Source organism: Podarcis erhardii (genome assembly GCF_964252035.2).
Source record: "Podarcis erhardii genome assembly, chromosome: 8".
In the NCBI taxonomy this organism is placed as follows: Eukaryota; Metazoa; Chordata; class Lepidosauria; order Squamata; family Lacertidae; genus Podarcis; species Podarcis erhardii.
The window spans coordinates 972,569-995,793 of NC_138499.1; the positions used below are offsets into that span (position 1 = coordinate 972,569).

The window sequence follows — 23,225 nt, forward strand, 5'->3', positions numbered from 1 at the left end:
CCCCGCCGCGTGCGCTCGCCGCTCCAGCTGCCGGCAAGTGCGCAGGCGCGCCGGGAAGGAGAACGCCCCGCCCCTCCTCGCCGCGCGGCCTTCGCCCCCAAGCCGAGCGCGGCTTCCCTTCGGTTCCCTCCGGGCGGCCGGGCCGGGTCGCCGTCTTTCCCTCCGGAGGCCGGCGGGGAAAGCGGGTCTGAGGGGAAAGCGGAGGGGAGAGGTCAGAGGTGAAGCCGTGACGTCAGCGCACGCTCGCCGGGCTGCATCTCAGCTCCGCGCATGCGCCCCACAGGCCCGAGCGGCAAAAATCGCGCCTACTGCGCAGGCGCCACGATGGCGTGAGTCTATGGTCGCAGAAATGGATTCGAAGGGACCTTGATGCACATAGACACACGAAGGTAGACGTGCACATCGAGCTCAGCTTCCGGGCTGACTTTGGAACTCTTTTCCTCCGAAATGAGAGCTGTCCGGAGAGAAAGCTGCTCGTTACAGGGGGTATATCTCCTTTTTTAAAAAAAATATTTTTATTAGTTTTTTTACATATCATTTCCAACAATCACATAACATAACTTCTTATCTGTTTTAGACTTCTATCAACACCTCTGATTTTCCGTTTTTTATCACTTATTCTGCATTTCTTAATATATTTATCACTCTTAATTGTCACCAACTAATCACCTCATTGTCTTTCTTGTAATATTTCATATAATTCTCCTTACAAAACTTCTTACTGTCCTACTAGTGTAATCTGTTCATTACTATTACTTTTCAAATAGTTTGTATATTTACTCCAGTCTTCTAAGAATCTCTGATCCCGCAGCTTTCAAATCCTTCCAGTTAATTCTGCATAGTCCATCAATTTCATCTGCATTCTCCCATCGTTGGTAATTCTTCTTGCTTCCATTTTGGTGCCAATAATATTCTTGCTGCCGTCACAGCAGCTTCGGCTGGGGAGGGTGGGATATAAATAAATTATTATTATTATTATTATTATTATTATTATTATTATTATTATTTCCACCACATCCGCTGTCAGAACCGGGATGGTGGACTAGATGGGCCATTGGCCTGATCCAGCAGACTCTTCCCCTGTTCTTAAACAACAGAAAACTGCAAGACTTCAGCAACAGGCAGCTGTCACTCCAACACCCCCCCCTCTCAATGAAAGCTAGCAGCAAAAATAAAAGCTCTCCTCCTTTCCCTTTGTGTGACTGCTGTCAATCATTGAAACACACGGCACAGTCATATGCAAGATAATGAAGCACAAGGTTAGTGCATGGAATTTTGGTCGTAATTTGGACAATGAGGGAAACTCTCAATTTAGTACTCAGATCAGTGGTTCCTAGCAGGGCTGGCTCAACATGCTGGAACCTGAGGCAAACCACAAAATGCTTCCCCACGCCTGTCTGTGAAGAAGGGTAGCCGTGTTGGTCTGCTGTAGTCGAAACAAAAAAAAAAAAAAAATCATTTCAGTAGCACCTTAGAGACCAACTAAATTTGTTATTGGTATGAGCTTTCGTGTGCATGCACACCTCTTCAGATACCAGAAGAAGTGTGCATGCACACGAAAGCTCATACCAATAACAAACTTAGTTGGTCTCTAAGGTGCTACTGGAAGGAATTTTTTTATTGTGAAGAAGGGGTAAGTGAAGATCTACATCAGGCTCAAGCAGGGAATAAACGTCTACATTGGGAACAAGGGTGGGAGGAGACCTATTGGCCGAGAGGCCACTGTAGAGGCAGCATGCCGGGCAGATTTGGCCTCCAAGGAGAGCACCACAGGATCTGCTGTCCACTGCCTCACTTTGCCTCATGGGTGGGTTGGCCAACAGAGGCCATGCTCTGTCTACATGAGAAAGCAACGCTTCTGAGAATACCAGTTGCGGGGAACAACAGGAGGGGAGTGTCTCTTGTGCTCAAATTTTGCTTGCAGCTTCCCAAAGGGCAGGAATGTCCAAAGTCCGTTTCAGGGGCCAAATCCGGCCTGTTGGTTGGTTTAATCCAGCCGCTGTGGCAGTTTATTCCCTAGGGTAAAATCCTAAAAAAACCTCAACAACTTCAACCCTAAAAAAAGGTCAACAAGTTCAGTTGGCCCTTTGGTCAGCCCCCATGGCCCTTCACTTCATCAAATATGGCCCACTTTGAAAAAAGTTTGGACACCACTGCCATAGGGGTATCTGGTTGGCCAATGTGAGTACAGGATCAGAGGATCATATGAATTGGGTGGAATCCCAATGGTCACCTAGTCCAACCCTCTGCAATGCCGGATGCTGGACAAGTTGGGCCGTTGGTCTGATCCAGAAGGTGGTTTTTATCTTTCCTGAAAACTACAGGGGAGGGTTTTTTGTTTGTATGGGATGAGTGCAGCAGCAAACGCACACCAGCTTCGTCCACACCACACCTATAACCTGCTGCGTTAACAATGGACTACATTACACGGTTGTCGTAACCATGCCCACCCCACCTCCAACACTCTTTCCTCCCAACATCTGTAATATTAAAGGTGGAGCCAGAGTGGGGGGGATTTTAAGAGCTAGGAACAAGTTTGACGCATTAGCCAGGCGGCCGAGTAAAAGAAAAGGTCATTGGGCCTGGACTGGAAGCGCTGCAGATGTTCTGCAAATTGTCTGAAAGTGTTATATACCTGCTATGCATAGGAAACTAAATTATCCTGTGTATATGATGCTAATGATATTTTGTGAGCCATTGCGAGTATGTATAAAAGTAAGCAAATGTTTATTTAAATATTTTGAATACCCCTCTTCAGCCAAGGAAGACTTGCAGGAGATTGATAAAAAGATGGCAGGAGCCTCTTCTGGGAAGCTCGCAAGCAGAACCGGAGCACAAGAGCAGCTCTCCCCTCCTGGGGTTTCTACCAACGGGGATTTAGAAGCATTGTACGGGAACTATTTACGGAACCGCCTCTCCTGGTCTGCCCCGCAGAGGACCTTAAGGTCCATGAATAACCATAGTTTAGAGGTCCCGGGCCCAAAGGAAGTCCGATTATACTCCCCCAGGGCCAGGGCCTTCTCAGTGGTGGCTCCGACCTGGTGGAATGCTCTGTCCCAAGAGACTAGGGCCCTGCGGGATTTAACCTCCTTCCTCCGGGCCTGTAAGGCAGAGCTATTCCGCCTGGCCTTTAATTTGAATTCAGCCTGATCTTTTATTCCCCTTCCTCCCCTCCCTTTCCCCTTTCTATGAAGATTACCCGCTCTGGGATCCCACAGCTAATTCTCCCCTGGCCTCCTTGCTGGCCCAAACAGGAATAATTTATCCAGCTAGTGTTTATTGGATGAATTTTCCCCGTAAATTGATTTTTTTAATTCTGAATTTATTGTTATTCATATTTTATACTGTATTTTATGCTGTTTTTCTTGCATCAATTGAGTATTTGAAATTTGCTGTTAGATGCCCTGAGCCCGGTTTTCTGAAGTGGGGAGGGCAGGGTATAAATTTTTATTATTATTATTATTATTATTATTATTATTATTATTATTATTATTATTATTATTGCTGCTGCCTCCAGCCATAAGGGAAGAGTGTATCCATCCTGGCGAGTTATTGATACCCCTCTCCTGCACAGTTTCGCCCCCCCTGAGTTCCCATGGGGCAGAATGGACTGGCACATCTGCAAACCTGCCCACCCTCCATCCATCCGGGATACCCCCCCCCCCGGCCTGGGTCTGCCAAGCGGGTATTTTCAAGGGGCAGAACTAGCTTGGGGGAGGGGGGGCGGCGGCGCATGCGCGCGGCGGCCCTTTTCCCTCCCCGGCGCCTGCGCGCTGCGGGTGTACCTGGCGTCACAAGATGGCGGCGGCCATGCCTGGCTCCTTCTGAGGGGCTGAGGGCGCAGGGAGGGAGGGAGGAGGCTGCTCCGGGGCCGCCGCGCCCGCCCACCCCCCCCGCCACCCCCGGCCCGCTCTCTCTCTCGGGGGCCGGCGAAAGAAGCCTCAGGAGGGGCGGCGGCGGCGGCGGCTGGCTCTTGGCGGAGAGGGAGGCCCGGCCCGGGTCCCGGAGGCCTCGGCGAGGGGCGGCATGGAGGGCGGCGGCGGCGGCGGCGGGGGCGGCGTGGCGGCGGCGGGCGGGGGCAGCAACGTGCCCGCCTTCCTCACCAAGCTGTGGACCCTCGTGGAGGACCCGGAGACCGACCCGCTCATCTGCTGGAGCCCGGTGAGGGAGGGGAGTCGGGCGGGGGGCCCCACGGATCGCCGCCCGGCGGAGGCTCCCCGAGGCCTCCTCCGCTCCCGGGCCGCGGCGGACCTGAAGCCGCCTCCCGCCCCGCCAGACCCTTCGCCCATCGGCCCCGCTCTTGCCGGCCCTGGCTGGCAGCAGCGGCGGCTCCCCAGGCTGGCTGGGGGGCAGCGGAGGCCGCTGGGGGTCGAACCCGGGACGTCCTCCTTGCACGGCGGAGGCTGAGCCGCCTTCTTCCGCCCCCGGCCCTCCCAGCTCGTCTCTTGCGGCTGGGCCTCTGGTGCGCAGGAGATGCGCCGCTTCCTGCGCCGGGACCTTCGCCGGTGTCCCGGGCAATCCCCTGTCCGGGCTGCCTGGCGTTTCCAGATGAAGGAAGGGAGCGCAGGGTTTCTCCTGGAAACTTAGGTTTACTGCTTGGGCTTCATGTAGAGTTGGGCCTTGTTGTCCCCGAGGAACTCTCAGTCTTTGGGTCATGGACAGCAAGTGTCGTTCAACATGCTGCAGGGAAGGGAAATCTCTGGCCAGCCAGACTTCATTAAACTGTAGCTTTGGTCAGCAGCCATGCTGTTTGGGGTGAGGGAATTTGGAGTCCTGCAACATAGGAAAAGCCACAGGTCCCCCATCCCTGCGGGAATGGGTTTGGGCTGTAGAATCAATATAAAGTGCAAATTTATTGGCCGTTGCCGAGTACCATTACATGGCTAATGCTACTTTCCATCTTTCACTCAAATTTTGCACTAGCGTTTCTGAATTTCACCTTACAGGGTTTCTGAGAATGAAGTTTTGCACATTCAAAAGATGCCATGGTAATATCCAGTACATTTTCAAGTTTTCCAATATGAATAATAGAATCATAGAATTATAGAGTTGGAAAGGACTCTGAGGGTCAACTAGTCCAACTCTCAACTAAAGAATCTATTATATATGGCCATCCAAACACTGCTTAAAAATCTCCAAGGACAGCCCAACAGCTCCCAAACAAGTTTGTTTCTCTAAACAGCTCTTGTCATCAGAAAGTTTTTCCTGATGATTTGTCAGAATCTCCTTGTAGCTTAAACCCATTGGTTCAGGTTCTGTCCTCCAGATCAGGAGAAAACAAGCTTGGTCCATCTTCCACATGACAGACCTTCAAGATGTTTGAAGATAGCTATCATATCTCCACTCAATTCTCTTTTCCAACCTAAACATACTCAGCTCCCTTAACCACTTCTCATAAGGCTTGGTTTCCACACCCTTGATCATGTTGGTTGCCAGCGGCACGTGTTCCAGCTTGTCAATATCCTTTTTAAATTGCTGTGCCCTGAGCTAGGCACATTATTTCAGGTGTGGTCTGATGAACACAGAATAGAGCAGTACTATTGCTTCCCTTGACCTGGACATTATACTTCTCTTGATGCAGCCTAGAAGACAGTCTTGGTTAGAAACTCTTTCCGCTGGCCTAGGAGCCCATGCTGACCGGAGGCCACAATCTGCAGGCAGTGTCCACATTCTGGTTGCTCCCTGGTGCTGTGTCATTCTGGCTACAGAGATCAGTATTTCTTTACAGTAATTCTGGGCCCTGCCAACAGGCTGCACTTACTGGTCCTTTCCTGCCTTTTCCCTGCCATTGTAGCCATTGATTTCCCGTATCCTTTGCTGGTTTTGTCGTCTTCTCCTTGTCCCCTTGCTCTTTCTGCCACATTGTTCCTGTTTGCCTTTTTATTCTAGACCATTTGTGACCTTTTCCAATCACATAACCTCCAGTTTGTATTTAGCTGTCTTTTTCAGTGTCAAGGTTGTGGTCAGAATTCCAAGCATTGTGGTTCCAGCACAGCTGAGTGAAGCTGGTCACTAGTTTTCGTGGGAATGTTTATGTCTCTTGCAGCAAGATTCAGTATCTGTTCTCCAGATTGTTCAGCTTTAATGCCATGAGGTGTAGAGGAGAATGCATATCACTGACCTCTCTGCTGCTTCTCAATTCTCTAAGGTGAAAGCGCGTAGTTAGATTCCCCCTCTCCCCCCACGGACATTCCTACCAAAAGACATATTGGGAATTCCTGTCATAAGGAGCACTTGCCTGAGTCTTAGCAAGAGGGCCACTGGGTGGCAAAGGGTGCTTGTTGTGCCCAGCTTATTCTGTTTCAGAGGCAGTGACCCAGTACAGAACACTTCTATGTAAAGAAATGAAACAGGAATATCCACAGTGTTCCACCCCATTGGAATACAGGCTTCCCTCAAACAAAGTTTTGTTGACTTTGCACATCAATCTGTGCATGTGTTTAGTTTGTTCTGAGGTATGTGTAGTTAGCAGTGCAACCTTAGTTTTTTAAACTTTTTGTGTCATCTCAGATGTTTGATTTAGGTTGAAGCCCTTGAGAGCAGGAAAGCAAAGCCTCTCATTCTTTTCTTCTGTACTCTTGAGGGGTTTCTGAAGTAAGCATCAACCTAATGAGAATGAACAGCAGCTTAATTCAATATAGCAGGAAGTAATTCATGGAGTCCCAATTATAGGATTGATGACCTAATTATAGGATTGAAAATGTTGGTTTTATACAGCCATGTTCTCATTAACATGAGGAAATAGTTGCTTGAAGAGGAGGGCAAATCCCACTCTTCTCTGTAAGTAAAAAAAAAATACTATTGCTGGGAGAGAATCACAGGCAGCAGCCTGTCTCTGAACCTCAGGTGCTGGGGAACAATAGCAGGAGTGTTGCATTGTGTTGAGGTCTTACTTCTTGGGTTCTAAGAAGGGACGCCTAGTTGGCTGCAGTGGTAACCAAATTGTGGATTACAGGTGAAACTCAGAAAATTAGAATATCGCAGAAAAGTTCGTTTATTTCAGTAATTCAACTTAAAAGGTGAAACTACTATATGAGATAGATTCATGACATTCAAAGCGAGATATGTCAAGCCTTTATTTGTTATAATTGTGATGATTATTTTGTACAGCTGATGAAAACCCCAAATTAACAATCTCAGAAAATTAGAATATTAAACAAAATCAGCAAAACAAGGATTGCAAATAGAGCAATATTGGACCTCTGAGAAGCAGAAGCATGCATATGTACTCAATACTTGGTTTGGGCCCCTTTTGCATCAATTACTGCCTCAATGCGGCGTGGCATGGATGCTATCAGCCTGTGGCACTGCTGAGGTGTTATGGAAACCAGGATGCTTCAATAGCAGCCTTCAGCTCTTCTGCATTGCTCGGTCTCATGTCTCTCATCTTTCTCTTGGCAATGCCCCATAGATTCTCTATGGGGTTCAGGTCAGGCGAGTTTGTTGGCCAATCAAGCACAGTAATCCCATGGGCACTGAACCAAGTTTTGGTACTTTGGGCAGTGTGGGCAGGTGCCAAAGTCCTGCGGGAAAATGAAGTCAGCATCCCCATAAAGCTCATCTGCGGAAGGAAGCATGAAGTGCTCCAAAATCTCCTGGTAGACGGCTGCGTTGACCCTGGACTTATTGAAGCACAGTGGACCAACACCAGCTGGTGACATGGCTTCCCAAATCAACACAGACTGTGGAAACTTCACACTGGACTTCAAGCATCTGGCATTGTGTGCCTCCCCATTCTTCCTTCAGACTCTGGGTCCTTGGTTTCCAAATGAGATGCAAAAGCTGCTCTCATCAGAAAAGAGATTTGGGGAGCCATGTCATCAGCTGGTTTTGGTACATTTTCGAGCACAATTCAGAGTGTCAGTGCTGTCCTTTAAAACATTAAACGGCCTTCGCCCAGTACAGTGGTACCTCGGGTTACATACGCTTCAGGTTACAGACTCGGCTAACCTAGAAATAGTACCTCGGGATAAGAACTTTGCTTCAGGATGAGAACAGAAATCATGCTCCGGCGGCGCGGCGGCAGCAGGAGGCCCCATTAGCTAAAGTGCTGCCTCAGGTTAAGAACGGTTTCAGGTTAAGAACGGACCTCTGGAACGAATTAAGTACTTAACCCAAGGTACCACTGTATACCTGAAAGAGTGTCTCCACCCCCATCATTCTGCCCGGACACTGAGGTCCAGCTCCGAGGGCCTTCTGGCGGTTCCCTCACTGTGAGAAGGGAAGTTATAGGGAACCAGGCAGAGGGCCTTCTCGATAGTAGCACCCACCTTGTGGATCACCCTCCCATCAGATGTCAAAGAAATAAACAACTATCTGACGTTTAGAAGCCATCTGAAAGCAGCCCTCTTTAGGGAAGCTTTTAATGACTGATGACTTGATGTATTTTTAATTTTTTGTTGGAAGCTGCCCAGAGTGGCTGGCGAAACCCAGGGGCAGGGTATAAGTAATTTGCAGTGCTGCCAGATAGAGATGCTAAACTACTTGTGCTCTTTTGGACTTCATACTAATATTAAAAGTTACTGGAAGTCAATTTTATAATATAGATAAAATAATAAATAAAAGAGTTATACAAATAATCCTGTATTCATTTAAAAAAATAGTAGTGAAAGTCCATAACCCTAGTTAGGGGTAGGGGAAAGGGATTAGCTGCTCCGAGTATTTCTGATTACTTCACAGGCAAGGCGGCTTAAAAAAATTACAGAACTACAAATATAATGAAAGTAGTCATAAAACAATAAACAAAACATCAAAAAGTTCACAACCAAATAGAACAATTTCCACATAAATCATAGGATCCAAAATAAATATACAAATTAATATTGCCACCCCCCTAAACAATACCCTAGTTCAGGAATGCTGCCTGTTTGTAACTTCTACTCAAGTAGTGGTTTCCTTCTTTGTTAATCAAGTCATGGCTCTTCTGACTTTGGCAGAAGGTGTGTTAAGGCCCCGTTTAAGGACGTTATCCAGCTGCAAAACTGGGTGGAGTGTGTGGAAGATGCAGGGGCTTAGTTTTTGGTGCTATAACTGGTAACTGGTAATTTTCTGTGTCTGGGGTTGGCCCACCATTACCACCTCTTAAGGCCCTCCCTTCAAAATGGCCTTGCCATAAGATTAACTGTTGAATAGGGGTTTAGTGGAATGAATACTTCTAGGTGCGCCTTAAAGACTTTGAGATATCTCCAGCATGGAATCTGTTCCTTTTCTCTCCCCATGCCCTCTCAAATTCAGCTCCAGGGGGTCTTCCAACAGCCACCGGAAGGAGAAGCAGACCCTTAGCGACTGTGTTGACTGTCTTCCTTGGCCTCCATATGTACAGGGTTAGAAACCAGAGACAAGTATTCTTTCCGTCTTTATCTTCAGACTTCCCGGTCATAATTTTGTGGGCTGACCAAAGTGACAGCCGGTCTGGAGTTGATTTGTGTGATAGCTTCCATCTCAATGGAAGGCTTTCGCTTTATAAATGTGCCTCCATTAATAGACTAGGAAGATTCCTTGCAGTTTTGATAAAATGTGGTGAACATATATTGTTAGAAGTATCCCTTGTAAGCAAGGCATGGGTGTATATTGTAAAGCGCCCTGTGATTATGTTACTAATAATTGTGTATTGATTGGCAAGCTGACACCTTTAGCAGCTAGCCAGCTCCATCAGGCTCCTCCAGCCTCTGAACCTGGTGCCTATGTTTTGAATTTTATTTTCCTCTTCTTCCTTGTCCCTTTTCCTTTGCGTATTGTCTGTCTGTCTGTCTATCTATCTATCTATCTATCTATCTATCATATTAGCCTGTAGGTAGGGAGTGTCTTGTTTTGATTTCATGTAAGCTGCTCTGGGAGCATTTTTGGCTGAAGAACAGGGTACAATTACTCTAAATAAAATAATAAATATACTATTGCTTACTAGCATGGCCTCTTCACATGGTCTGTGTCATATTCCAAATTAAGTTTTACTGACTTCATGTAGCTCTCCCAAGTTGCCTTTATTGACTCAGTCAATCTGAGGTCGGCTGCAACTTGCCAAGATCAGAATTTAGAAATGTACCCTAAACCTGGATGTTAGATTTCTGACTCATCTACCTTATTGAAGTTTTGATTGATGGTGACAGATAATGTGCAATGGATTTTAATTTCAAAGAGTTCACACCCTCCTGTTTTGGCAAGGCAGCCAAAGCAGCTAAAAATAAAAAAACCAAGTTTAAACTGCAACCAACAAAGCAATAAACAAATGAAAAATGAGAACAGCGAAAGGCGGCAGCAGCAGCACAACGCAAATAGCAACACTAGACCAGCAGGTAAAAATTAATCAGCAGAAAGTGAAAGCAAGAGCACCACAAACCAACAATTTCCACAGGCCAAGCCAAAAGGCAAAATTCTTAACAAATCATGAGGCCAGGTGGATCTTCCTTGATATTTCTAGGCATTCATAAAGGCAGATGTCACAGCCCAAAAGGCCCTGCTGTGTGTGATCATTTTTCCAGGGTAAAAATGGAAGGTTAGGTGGAAGGAAGACAGGGTGGATAGAAATCAACAAACAAACCCCAAAACCAGATTTTTAAAATTTAAATCGCATTTTTAAAAATAAAATGCTTTGGGAGGAAAATTTTTTCCCAAAGATAGTTTTCTATTTAAGTTACATTATAGTCCAAATGTTTAAATTTTTTGGTAAATGAATTTTCCAGAGGTTTCTGTAAGATTATTTGGGGTAGTTTTTCTAACAAGAAGATATCACAGATGATTGTTTTTGCAATTCTCAAAAGTGTGAATTTGTGTCTGCAGAGATAACATGCCTTTTCTTCCTAGAAAAAATGTTATAAAATAAACATCCAGAGTTGAGGGAAAAAACCTTAATCTCATTGTTCCTTTGCAAATTTATATACACAGAATCAATCCCTTGCCTCTTAAATGCTAAGTTCCAAGGGGTTCAATGAATAGCTTGTTTGGAGTGGAATAGATCTGCAGAAGTAGCTAAGTGTGAAGCAGTAAAAATGAAAGTGCAACTTTGTGAGCAGAATACTCCACAAGTCTTGGTATCTTTGTGTAATACAGTGGTGCCTCGCAAGATGAAATTAATTCGTTCCGCAAGTTTTTTCTTCTTGCGAGTTTTTCATCTTGCGAAGCACGGTTTCCCATAGGAATGCATTGAAAATCAATTAATGCGTTCCTAGGGAGACCGCCTTCAGACCAGGTCCGAGGACAGTCTGTCCCCGGACCTCTTCTGAAGGTTGGTGGGGGGGGGGGAGGACTTTTCTCCCCACCGCCAGCCTTCAGAACAGCCTTCTGAAGGCTGGCGGTGGGAAGAAAAGCCCTTCTCCCGCCGCCAGCCTTCAGAAGAGTTCCTGCAGGGCTGCCTAGGCTGCGGATAGCAGCCTGCTGCCCAGTGCGAGGGGCGCCTTCCCCTCTGTTCCCGGACCTCCCACCGCAAGCCTTCAGGACAGGTCCGGGAACAGAGGAGAAGGCGTGCTGCGCTTCCCCGCTGTCCCCGGAGATTTCCCTATGGGCTTTCGTCTTGCGAAGCAAGCCCATAGGGAAATTCGTCTTGCGAAGCCGCTAAAAATCGGAAAACCCTTTCGTCTTGCGGGTTTTTCGTTTAGCGAGGCATTCGTCTTGCGGGGCACCACTGTAATTGTGCAAGTCAGCTGCATGTTTGTGCAACTCAGACTTGAGGCAAGTGCTGAAGGCTCTCAGGGCTGGCAACCTCTTCCCAATCCCACTGGGTCCCAACAACTGCACTATCACTTAACTGTACAGAATACACCTGAATCCCAAAGGGTGGTGGAGGAAATAGCAACTGGAATCTGCAAGTCTTTGGTGAGACCTTGAAGTGCTTGCCAGTCAACTAATAAGAGTTCACAGTTAACTTAATAAACCTCACAATAATTTCATAATTATCTGTCTGTGTATTTCTAATAGCATAACCAAATCAGTGATTTTTGATACAACTGTAAAAACTGAAAATTTATTATTCCAAAAATGAAACATTCATCTGGTTGTAAATATTAAGATTATACCAGCAAGAATGAGTCTTTCTGTAAAAAAGTGATTTAAATCAAGTCTTCCTGACTAGTGATTTAAAGCAAATCCACCCTGGAGGGAGAATTGACATGCCATATTTTTCGCCCTATAGGACGCACTTTTCCCCCCTCCAAAAAATGAAGGGGAAATGTGTGTGCGTCCTATGGGGCGAATGCAGGCTTTCGCTGAAGCCTGGAGAGCGAGAGGGGTCTCGCTCTCCGGGCTTCAGGAAGCTCTCCGCAAGCTTCCCGCAGGGCTCCCTAGGCTTGTGGATAGCAGCCTGTTCTGGGGGCTGGGGTTGGGGGAAGCTTGGGCTTCCCCTGCCGCAGCCCCGCGCCTGGAGGGGGGAATAAAGAAAAAAAAACCTAGGTGCACCCTATGGGGTGAAAATACGGTACATTCAAGACTCTTCAGCTGAAAAAGTCTTCCAAAGTGGTTTACAGTGATTGATAAGAAGGCAGTCTTCTCCCTCAGGCTCACAATCTATCTTAAGACACACAACAAAAGGGAAACGGACTGGAAGGGATAATGAAAAAAGTTGTCTCAGGCACTCGTTCTTAGTTACAGAGGTAAAAATGTAAAGGTAAAGGACCCCTGGACAGTTAAGTCCAGTCAAAGGTGACTATGGGGTAGCGGCGCTCATCTCGCTTTCAGGCTGAGGGAGCCAGCATTTGTCAAGTTCAGGGGTCGGCAACCAGTGGCCCATGGGGGTTGTTTAACCGGCCTGTGGACCCCACTGCCCACTCAGTTGGCTCCCATGTGCCGTGCTAAACTGCCGCAGAGCAGAGCGGGGACCGCGTTCCACAACGCTGGCCAGCTTCCCATTGGCTGAAGGAAGCTCCTGCAGCCAATGGGAAGCTGCGCACGCCTCCTCCGCACCGGAAATAGCGTTTGCACATGCACACACGCACACTCCGGCCCACCGCAGCGTCTGCGGGACCGTGAACTGGCCCAAGCCACAAAAACTTTGCCGACCCCTGGTCTAGTTACAGGGACTTTGTAGTGAGCAGCAGGAGTGAAACGATTTGGAGAGGACCCAAAAGTTTGTGGTCTTGCAGCAGAAGCGATGAGGAGGTCCTGCAGTGCTGCTGCCCCATCAGTCTGATGGAATGGAATCTGTTGTGCTGTTATTAGATCCTTTTGGAGATCCTTTTGGACCTCTTCACAGTCTGTCTTCATTTTATCACCTCAAACAATTTGGTATTACCAGCGCACTTGGCTGCCTCATTTCTCATCCCTAGCTTTAAGTTGTTTGTGAACAAGTTAAGCACGGCTCTCAGTACTGATCCTTGGGGTCGGTGGGGGGGGGGGGACTTGGACCTTGCCTGCAAAAGTTAGTTCAGGCGCAGCAATCTGCTCTGCATCTTCTGCTGTGAAGACAGATGCAAATAATTCATTCGGCTTTCCTGCAATCTCCGCATCCTCCTTCAGCACACCTTTGACTCCATTGTGATCCAAGGGTTAAACTGCCCCCCTACCCAGAAAAGTGGGCAGGTAGGAGAGAATAACAAGAGGTGTTTTTGTTTGTTTTTGTTTTTTAGTGTTTCCCAAAATTTCCAGGTTTTCCTTGGGGAATAATTGAAATAATCCTCAGGAAAATTCAAGAAAACTTTTCCCCATTTTAAAATTTGTGTTTCCCCCCCTTCTGGGCCCTTCACATCTCACCTTCTGCAGAGACTGGCTTTGCTGTCTTTAAAATGACAGAAAATGAAAAACTCGGCACCTTGTCTCTTCCAGTATCAGGCTGCCCTGTCCCTCCAGACTCTTGAATCTTGGCTTTTTCAGAAGGCAAATAAGTGGACAGTAAGACCCTGGTTATTGTTGGCTTTTGGTATTGAGTGATCTAAGGCCATGTGCGTACTAAAACTTTGTACAGCACCTCATTATTTTAGGCACTTCATGTAGCAAATGGTATTTATTTCCACTTGAGTCGGTGGTGTTCTGATCCTTTCAAGCTGGAGCCTCTTGTGTGGATAAGCCCACATCTGGTGTTTGGAGTGACTAGGAAGGGCCTGGCGGAGATGTGGGGGATGTGTGACCTTGCGCTTGGGGGCAATGTGCCAAGTGATCCTTTTGCTAGCGGTGGCTCCAGTGATGGGGCTCTTGTAGCAGACCCTCACCCAGGACAGGCCACCTCGGAGAGGTGCAGAGCTGCGTGTGAGCAGGGCGTTGGCAGTCGGTGCATCCTTCTCTGCTGCATTTTTGGGTGGTCTGAGATGCCGTCCTCTTGCTCTGGAGCTAGCAGCTTTTGTTGCAGGGTTGTGATTTGTCTACAGCTGGTCTAGTTTGGTTCCCACCTATCCTAGTATTGGCATTAGCTGGTTTTGTTCTCCCACCATATGGAATTGTCTTAAAAAGAAGATGACTCAGTGGCAGAGCTTTTTCCTGCCATGAAAGAAAATCCAGTTGTAAAAAGCCTTTCACTATTTTATATCACTCTGCCAGACTGAAATTTCTCTCTCTCTTTGTCTCCTGTAGAGACTATTATATTTTGATAATAAAATTCCTGCTATGTGAGACAGAGAAGTCGTGTCATCTTGCTCAGTAAAAATGGCTGCATGCTTTTCGCATAGCCAAAGGTTGAAATATTGCTCCTGCTGGACAGCTTCTAGTCTTGAGGCAATTCTGAGCTGGGGTGGCTATTGTCAAGCTGGAGTTCCTGGGCAGCCCTTTGGCTCAAGTGAGCATGCAGGAGGGAAGGGAAATTTCTCAAAGGAAGGGAAATGTGGTTAAGAGAAAACAAAAATTACAGTAAAAAATCGGTTGTCGAACGTAATCTGTTCCAGAAGCCCGTTTGGCTTCTGAAAGGTTTGACAACTGAGGCACGGCTTCCGATTGGCTGCAGGAACTTCCTGCACTCAAGCGGAAGCCTCGTCGGATGTTTGATTTCCAAAAAACATTCAAAAACCAGAACACTTTGAAGTTTTCGGCGTTTGGGAGCTGAAATGTTCCAAAATGGAAGCGTTTGGGAACTGAGATTTGATTGTATATGGAGAAAGCAGAGGGCAAGAGGAGGCATGTGGCCACCTGCAGTGCACCAAGAGATGTGCTGTGTGGGGGCACTTCTAGTGCCTTGCTCCAACTCCCCTCTGCCCTCTGTCTTTGCATCTCCAAAGAGAAGGCATACCAGTTCTGGATAAGAGAGCCCCAGTTAGCTACTGCCTTGGCCAGTGCACTCAAGTAAATCTCAAGGTTTTAGCTTATCCGTTCTTCACATGGGGACACACTGAGCAGACCACAGGCACTGTTGGGTCCCTCACTTCACAGGTCTGCTGTGGAGCTAAGAAACTTGGCTCCTGTGTATGTAGCTGAAACTCTGGGGCTGCCGTGCTATCCAATGGGGTTGGCACCAGTTAAGGAATGTTGGGTGAGTCAGCCACACATTCTTGCCGGCTGCCTTGCCTCTCTGTCCTCCCCTCTCGCTCCACCCTCCGGCTCTTGGGAACTCTGGGGCTGAGCTAGGAAGAAGGCAGCCTGGCCACTGAGGCAGTTAAGATCAGCAGATGCCACACAATCTTCCAGCCATTGACATGGGCTGCCTTTTTGCATCTGGCAGGCCTACAATAGCTGCTCAGCTCCCCCTGCAAATCTGTGGTCAACCCTGTGCCTGTGTGGATTTCTCTAAGGGCTTTGGCTCAGGGAGTTCCTCAGGTTTAGTATACTAAACACGCCCACACTGGCGCACTGCACAGGCCGCCCGGAGAATCCTGTTGGTCAAATCTTCATATGGACCAATAGTAGTGTAGAAATAGGAAAGTTTTGCCAGGGGGTAATGGAAAAATTTAACCCCTCCCCCCCAAAAAAAAATTCTTCTGGGTTTTTTCCAGGCGTTGATATTTCTAGAGTGATGTGTGAGCAGCCACACCCATTGTAAAGGGTGTCAAGGGGTGTCAAAATCCACTTGTCAGGTGACTAAGCCCAGTGTACCCACCCTTCGGCTTCCCAGACTTCCCAGTTTCTCATGATTGAATGCCATGATCAGTGATTACCTGCAACCACTGTGGGCTTTTATGTTTTGCCCTTGTGTGCATTTAAGTGGCTGCCATCTGGTTCTTGATTGCCTGAATCTGGCCCCTATTTCTACTGGCTGAAGGCAAAGCCCTGTTTTCACATCTGTCGGTGCCTGAAGGATGACACCTCTGTGTGGGGTTGCCAACCATGCGGGCCAGCCCAGCTGCTTGAGGTCAGTGGCAATGCTGCCGCACAGCCTTGCTCATCTCTCTTTCTGTTGTTGCAGAGTGGAAACAGCTTCCATGTCTTCGACCAAGGCCAGTTTGCCAAGGAAGTCCTTCCTAAATACTTCAAACACAACAACATGGCCAGCTTTGTCCGGCAGCTGAATATGTGTAAGTATATTCTCTGTTTGGTGCACAGTTTGTGTGCTTGACTTCAGAAGTCTCTTGCCTGAAGGAAGGGATAGGGCACCTTGGCAGTTCGTCAGAACATGAGCTGCACCGTGCAGGACTTGTGGGCAAAAGTGCTGGGGCTTCTCAGACTGGCCTAGTAGCTTCTTCAGGTGTAGTGAAGAAAAGAGCGACGTCCTCTTCTGCCGTACGGCGGATCATCTTGGCACAATTAGGTTAGGATCAAATGTTTGGCACTGTTCACATAGAATTGGCATTGTCTACGAAAAGTGTCTGGGTTAAAGAAAAGGTTGATTACCAGGCCTGCAAGCAGGACTACAAGGGCTCTGTCATGGAGGAGCTTGTGCCTCCTTACGTGGGACTCAAACAGGAGGTAGAAGGTTCATGGAGAATATGACTGTGAACAGCTAATGGCTCTAAATGTGAAAAACGAGAACTCCATCTTCAAAGAGGGCGTATTCTGAATTCTAAACAGGAACGTCCATCACTGCTTGTGGCCAGCCAGGTGCCTCGGGGGGGGGGGGACGAGTTTGGACTAGGTGAACCGTGCTCTGCTCTAGCAAGGCAATTTGTGTTTCCTCCTCCTGGAACACCTGCCTTGCATTTTGGGAGCTGAGATCATTTGCTGATGTGCTATTTTGTATGATTCACTTTGGAAAGTTGGCTCAGGAAAATGACAGCATTAAGCAACCTGCAGACTCAGCAGATACTACTTTCTGGTTTGGTTCTGGGGGAAAGCAAAGTCTCTGAGTTGGGAGGTCCAGTTGCCCTACAGGCTTACGCTGCATGTGAAATACAGGCTGGCTTCTCCAGCATTCCCCTGACCTTCTTGCCAACCTGCTCTGCTCCTTTGCCTTCCAGATGGCTTCCGGAAAGTAATCCACATCGAGCAAGGCGGTCTGGTGAAGCCCGAGAAGGATGACACCGAATTCCAGCACCATTACTTCCTCCGTGGCCAAGAACACCTCCTGGAGAACATCAAGAGGAAAGTAACCAATGTGAGTCCTTCGTAACAGTCGCTGGCCCAGATTCAAAGGAGCTTTTGAGGAACAGATGGAATGGGATGGAAACAGCACTGTTTCTTTCAGCCATTACCTGCCTTGGTGCTTCAGGATAGTGCAGAGAGCGGGTTTCTGCTTCTTCCTTCTCAGTGTTTTTGGATTTTGCCTTGTCTTGTCTGAACTTTGGTTCAGATCACCCAATTTGAGGTGGCCTTTGATAAACACCTGGGTGGGAGAGTGTGTGTGCATGCATAAGTAAGCTCACAGAAGAATATGAACTTGCCAACGCGCCACCTCCAGTGTGCTTCTGTGTATGGCAGGAGGTCCTGGCAATCTCTCCTCTTCTTGTACTTTTCTTTTTGCACTGCTTCCCTTGCTGAGCAGCCTGGAAGTCCCTGGCTCAGCTGAAGCCATCCTGTAGGCTAGGATGTCTTGCATATCATGCCATGTTAATCAGTGCACCTCTCTTGCATTGAGAATGCTCCCTAAATAAGCCTGTCTGTAAATTCTGCAGTCGGTTGGCTGTCCTCATGCCTCTTCAGTCTCTGCTTATCTGTAGTGCCCCTTGTGCATGTAAACTGTTCGCCAGAAGCAACAAACTGTGTTCCCAAAATTGTTTCATGAAAGCAGCAAATAGCTTTCTCTCTGAAACTGAGATTAGCGGTTCTCCTAACTGAGGAGAAGCCACACAGAACCCTTACCTATGTGCCCCTGTTTCCATACTCTCACTGCCCCGCCCCGCACTGTTCAAACTTGCTTGTTTGTTACTTCCCTGAGCCATGCCCCCCACAAATGCTTGAGGGTGTTTTTTAACAGTCAAACAGTGTGTGTGTGGGTGTGTGTAAGTAAAATTGCAGTACACACACACACAGCTAGAAAATTCAGAAGCACATCATACTCTGCCATGCAGTAGCCAAGTAGCAGAGTGCCAGTGCATGCTGGGAAGCACAAGCAAATAAAAGTACACTTCAATGAACTGTGTGCTTGCCTGTTGTGCTGGCAAATGGGTGATCCTACCACTTTTTGAGATGGGCTCAGGAACCCAAGGAACCCAGGAACGCCTTTGCCAAGGCGTGCAGTTTATATGGCATTGGTCTTCAGCAGCTTTGTTGGACTCTGACTGCAGCTGTCTTTGAGAAGAGGCAGTGCACACACTCTCTGTGATGCTCAGCCAGCTATTTTCTCGTTTGGAAGCCATGAAGAGCCCATAAGTAAGAAATCTCCCTTGCCTGCAGGTATCTGGCATAAAGAATGAAGATATCAAGGTTCGCCAGGACAGCGTGACAAAGATACTGACTGATGTCCAGGCAATGAAGGGCAAGCAGGAGAGCATGGACTCCAAGCTGATAGCCATGAAGCAGTATGTACAATGCAAGGGGCAGGGGGGAAAAGGGTATTCTGGGTTTGGGAGGGGGAGTCTACCTTGCTCTGTGTTCTAGCCCCCTCTGCTGGCAGGTAGCATAATATGCTAACCACCTGATTGCTGCAGGAATTGAACTCACTCCTTAGCAAACTTTCTTGCTAGGTCATGGACTGCTTTGTTTTGTCTTCACCCAGCATGTTGAGTTTTCAATGCTAACGTTGTCTCTTCCATCTAGGAAGAGACATCTATTAGCCATCTATTAGCCGCCAGGGTAGCGTTAATAATAGCAAAGCAACTATTGATGCACCCATACCACAGTTAAAATGACAAGCAGCAACCGCAGTTGTTAAACTAATTAGGAGCCCTTCTGACATGTCCTTGCTGTGTAACTTGTGGCACTTTACCATGTGGACTTTGCCCCATTATTGATCAGTTTTCATCTTGTACATTAGTGCCCTTGTTAAGAGAATAATAAATACCATAGATTCTGACATATTAGGCGACTGGGCGTATAAAACGACCTGCAACTTTTGCTATTCAATTTTAGAGTTTTAGAGTTAGAGAGTTTGAGCGCCGCCAGGGGCAGAGCACGCACCCCTCCACTGCCTCTGCTGTCACAGCAGCAGCAGCAGCAGCAGCAGCAGCAGCCCGAGGCGAGGCGTTTGGCGGGTGGGCGAGCGCTGCACTCGGAAGGACTTTCCGTGTCCCCTTCTGTGGGGAGGGAGGAGGAGCGACGGCAGAAGGAGCGCCTCTTCTCACCGGCTCCCTCTCCTCCTTCCCAACGCGTATACCTGGCGTATAAGACAACCCCCGACTTTTGGGGTGATTTTCCAGGGATAAAAAGTCGTCTTGTATGCCGGAACATACGGTACTAATTTTTTAAAATTACATCAGCAGCTAAGATTAATTTTTTTTACAAATTAAACTCTTGGTGGAACAGTGCTGCTTTATTTTGACACTGACAGATAGAGGCACAGGCTGGTTCCAACTTGGGAAAGGCCTTTTTTTAGGCCACCATAGTTGTGAAGGGCAGGGGAAAGGCATCTGCACTCAGCATGTGGGACAAGATGAGCCCCCTTCACCATGAATCCAGCCCCAGGGCTCGTATGCGCTCCACTTGGAGTTTACAGAGCAGGGAGTTTCTTGCCTGTGTGGGACAACTGCTTAACGTTTGCTTATCCCAGGCTATTGAGGACTTGAAAAATTTGCCTTGCCTTCTCTCCAGGCACAGGTGAAAGGTGAGGCATGCAGTGAGCAGCTGGCGGTTGGCAGTTTGTGTTCCGGCTCAGTTGTAGGGGAGACCCAGGAAGGAGTGTCTGACGCTTTCCCCCGGGGAGTGGAGCCTCAAAAGGAGGGCTTAGCTTGCACCAGAATTCCCCAGAGCACTTTTCCTGCACCCACACATTTGAGAACTTAAAGGAAAGAGTTCTGGAGCCCAGGGGACATTTCTTCAGGCTGGTTTGATGGCTAGCAATGAAGCCCCTCTGTAAATCATCTGCAGCTGCGGAGGATGGCTCATTTTGGTGAGTGGGAGCATGAAGGCAAAGGCTTGCAAATCCCACTTTTCCTGGAAGATTAGTCAGTGGCTTGAAGCAGCAACCCCTTCCTGTTTTATGGCTGCTGTGATGCCCCTCCTGGCAGCTTTGGGCCCAGCTGTTCTCTTGCCAGGACAGGAACCGTGATCCCTCCAGCCGTAAACAACTTGACTCCTCGCCCATGGAATGTGGAGCCTGATGACCACTCGGTCTCTTGAGTCATCCAGTCTTGCGGCTTTCTGGTAGAGCTTTTGCCATTCTGAAATGTTGCTGGCCAAGGTCAGGTTTTGCCAAGCTGCTTGAAACCGCTTACAGAAGGGAGGGTATTCCCGGTGAACTTGTTGCCTGGCTGTGCCCTAGAGTTCCTCTTCAAGCCCAGAGCGCAGGCCTGCATGCTTCTTGCCTGTCCACAGTAGTTCTGCTCGGAGTCATAGTGTAGCGAAGCTTGGCCTCCCTGTCTTGGTTAGACAGTGGTGTCTGGGAATTAAGGGCTTCAGTACCACCTCCCTATCTGGCAGAAGAAAGAAGCCCAATGGTGCCTTTTCACAACCTCATTCTCCTTGGTGTAGACCAGGGGTGATTCAGCTCCACAGTGATTTTGTTCCTGCTCCATCAAGACTCTGCCAATTTTGACAATAACTGCAAAAAAAAAAAAAAAAGGAAAACAATATTTCAAAGTAGACTCAGTGCTGGGTATGGCAACTTGCCTCCTCCCCTCATCATCAGTTTGAGGCTGCGATGAGTGGGCAAGGGAAGAGGGGAGTGAGTTGCCAAACCCCTTCTCATCTGTGGAGGAGGGACAGTGTGTGTGCTGGTGTGTTTCTGCCCGCGTGTGTCTTGTGTGTATATATATACTCCTCATGTAGACAAGGAAATGACTGACTTAAGAGATCAAAAAGCTGAGGGGGTGCTTTCTGCTGTCCGTAGAGGGCACAAAGCCTACTTGCTTAAGCAAAAGCTCGGAAGTTCTTGAGGAGCCAGTAGTGTGAAGGTTTGTTAGCTGTGCTTCATCTTGGGCCTCCCCTCTGGCCAATCCAGGGTCATTCTGCTTGGAGCAAACTCTCACGGGCCCCAAAGAGACAAGCCTTCCCAGGGCAGCTTCCTGGGCTGATTCTTCTTAGCTTCTGTTTTTTTTTTTTTTTTTTTTAAATAATATTTATTAAAGTTTCAAAAAAATTACAAGAATGAGAAAAAAAGCAAAAAATACAAAATACAAAAAAGTAAAAACAATTAAAAACAAATCAACCTTTCCATGTCTTGACTTTCATTTACTTGTTTCCCTGACCTCCTCACACCTCCCTTTTTTGTATTCTAGTTCAATTAGTTATTTCAGCAAATCCTTTCCATTTTTGCTTTTATCTTAGTAATTTATCTTAATATGTTATAACTTTACATTCTCACCTATTAACAATCCATGTTTAAATACTCCTTTATAACGATTCTTCTTAGTCTCTGCAGGCAGTGCAGAACTACTGACCGCTGCTGTGGCCTGCGCAGGCCAAGCCAATGGCCGGGAGCACCTTGCTCTCACTGTGCAAAATCACAGTGCCCCGGAAGAAGGGAGCAGTAAGGACAATACCTACAGTGGTCTTCTTGAATTTAGTGATCCCGAACTTGAAGGGTCTAAACACAAGACCCACATAGGAAGATTGGCCCTCTTTTTCGTTAAAGTATTGTAACACCATCAGTGTTAACAACAACAACATTTATTATTTGTACCCACCCATCTGGCTGGGTCTCCCCAGCCACCCTGGGCAGCTTCCAACAAAGATTAAAAATACATTAAAATGTCACACATTAAAAACTTCCCTGAACAGGGCTGCCTTCAAATGACTTCTAAATGTCAGGTAGTTGTTTATCTCTTTGACATCTGGTGGGAGGGCGTTCCACAGGGCAGGTGCCACCACCAAGAAGGCCCTTTGCTTGGTTCCCTGTAGCTTTGCTTGGCACCTCAAGGAGTACAAAACAGAAGACTGGTCCCTCATTAGCTCCCCCTTCTAAAAAAGACCACACAGTCTTTGGTTGGGAGATAAGGAAGAGGCTGGCCTAATATGGGATGGATGTGAGCAAGTCCACCTCCATATAGCTGGCCTTCATTTTGGTTGGGAAAATTGGTAGGCTCGTGTTTTGGTGTGCATCTGAAGAGCTTAGGTGCTGCATCCGACCAGTGGTCCCTCTGGGGAGACCACATGAGCATAAGAGCACTCTGATGTTTCTCAGCATGTGGCATTTAAAGCGCTGGATGTAAAAAAAAAGGGGGGGGAGATCTGAAGGAATAAAGTGTTTGTAGCAAAAGGTTGGATGGGTAAATGCAAGAGGCCATTTTGGCCCAAGGGGGCTTTTAGAGCCCTGGCTTCGAATCCTGCCCTGACTGCGAAAGGGAATGTTTTTATTGTCCGCCTCCAATGCATGCTTGTAAAGGCCGATGGGCCTGCACCTTGTGGTGCATAGTGCTGTATAGGAGATGTTAATGTTTAATAACTAGCCAGTCCCTCCAAAGCCAGAACAACACTTAGGGGGCTGCTGTGGGGAAGGCAGGTGGGCTTTGGGGGCCCAAGCTTGGCAGTGCTTTGCTTTGGAAAATCTCCCTCTCGGCCTTTGAGAGCGTCAGCTTCCGCTGGCCTCTCTTTCCCCTTCCTATGTTTTCATTTGTTTTCAATCCCTAACCACCTCCTAAAAATGGAATCTGCAAGCCAGAAGCTTCCTTTCAGGGATATTTTTCTTTTTTTAAGTTTGGAGCGGTTGTGGTTTTGAACCTGATAGCTGCCTTTTAAAAGCTGCTGTTGGCTCTTTTATCACGAGACGTGTAGCTCCTGAGCTTGATGTCTCCTAGGTGAGCCTAGCAAACGCTTCTTGGGGGCTTGGGAAGCCAGACTCATGTCAAATGCAGGACTAATGGCCTTAGGCCTGGTTCCAGATCCCACATCCAGCTGGGCTGGCTGAGGCTGAG

The 23,225-nt window shown here is 47.7% G+C and overlaps 1 protein-coding gene across 2 annotated transcripts in view; it reads left to right on the top strand.

Annotated features, from left to right (window-relative positions):
- Positions 1 to 4,011: 4,011 nt before the first annotated feature.
- HSF1 (heat shock transcription factor 1) overlaps positions 4,012 to 23,225 on the top strand; it is a 41,348-nt gene continuing 22,134 nt past the window's right edge. For both annotated transcript variants that reach the window (XM_081874363.1, XM_081874364.1), the window contains exons 1-4: positions 4,012 to 4,161; positions 16,250 to 16,358; positions 17,238 to 17,374; positions 18,613 to 18,737. In XM_081874363.1, the coding sequence (XP_081730489.1) occupies positions 4,027 to 4,161; positions 16,250 to 16,358; positions 17,238 to 17,374; positions 18,613 to 18,737 (506 nt within the window). In that variant the 5' untranslated portion in view covers positions 4,012 to 4,026. The remainder of the gene's footprint in view (positions 4,162 to 16,249; positions 16,359 to 17,237; positions 17,375 to 18,612; positions 18,738 to 23,225) is intronic.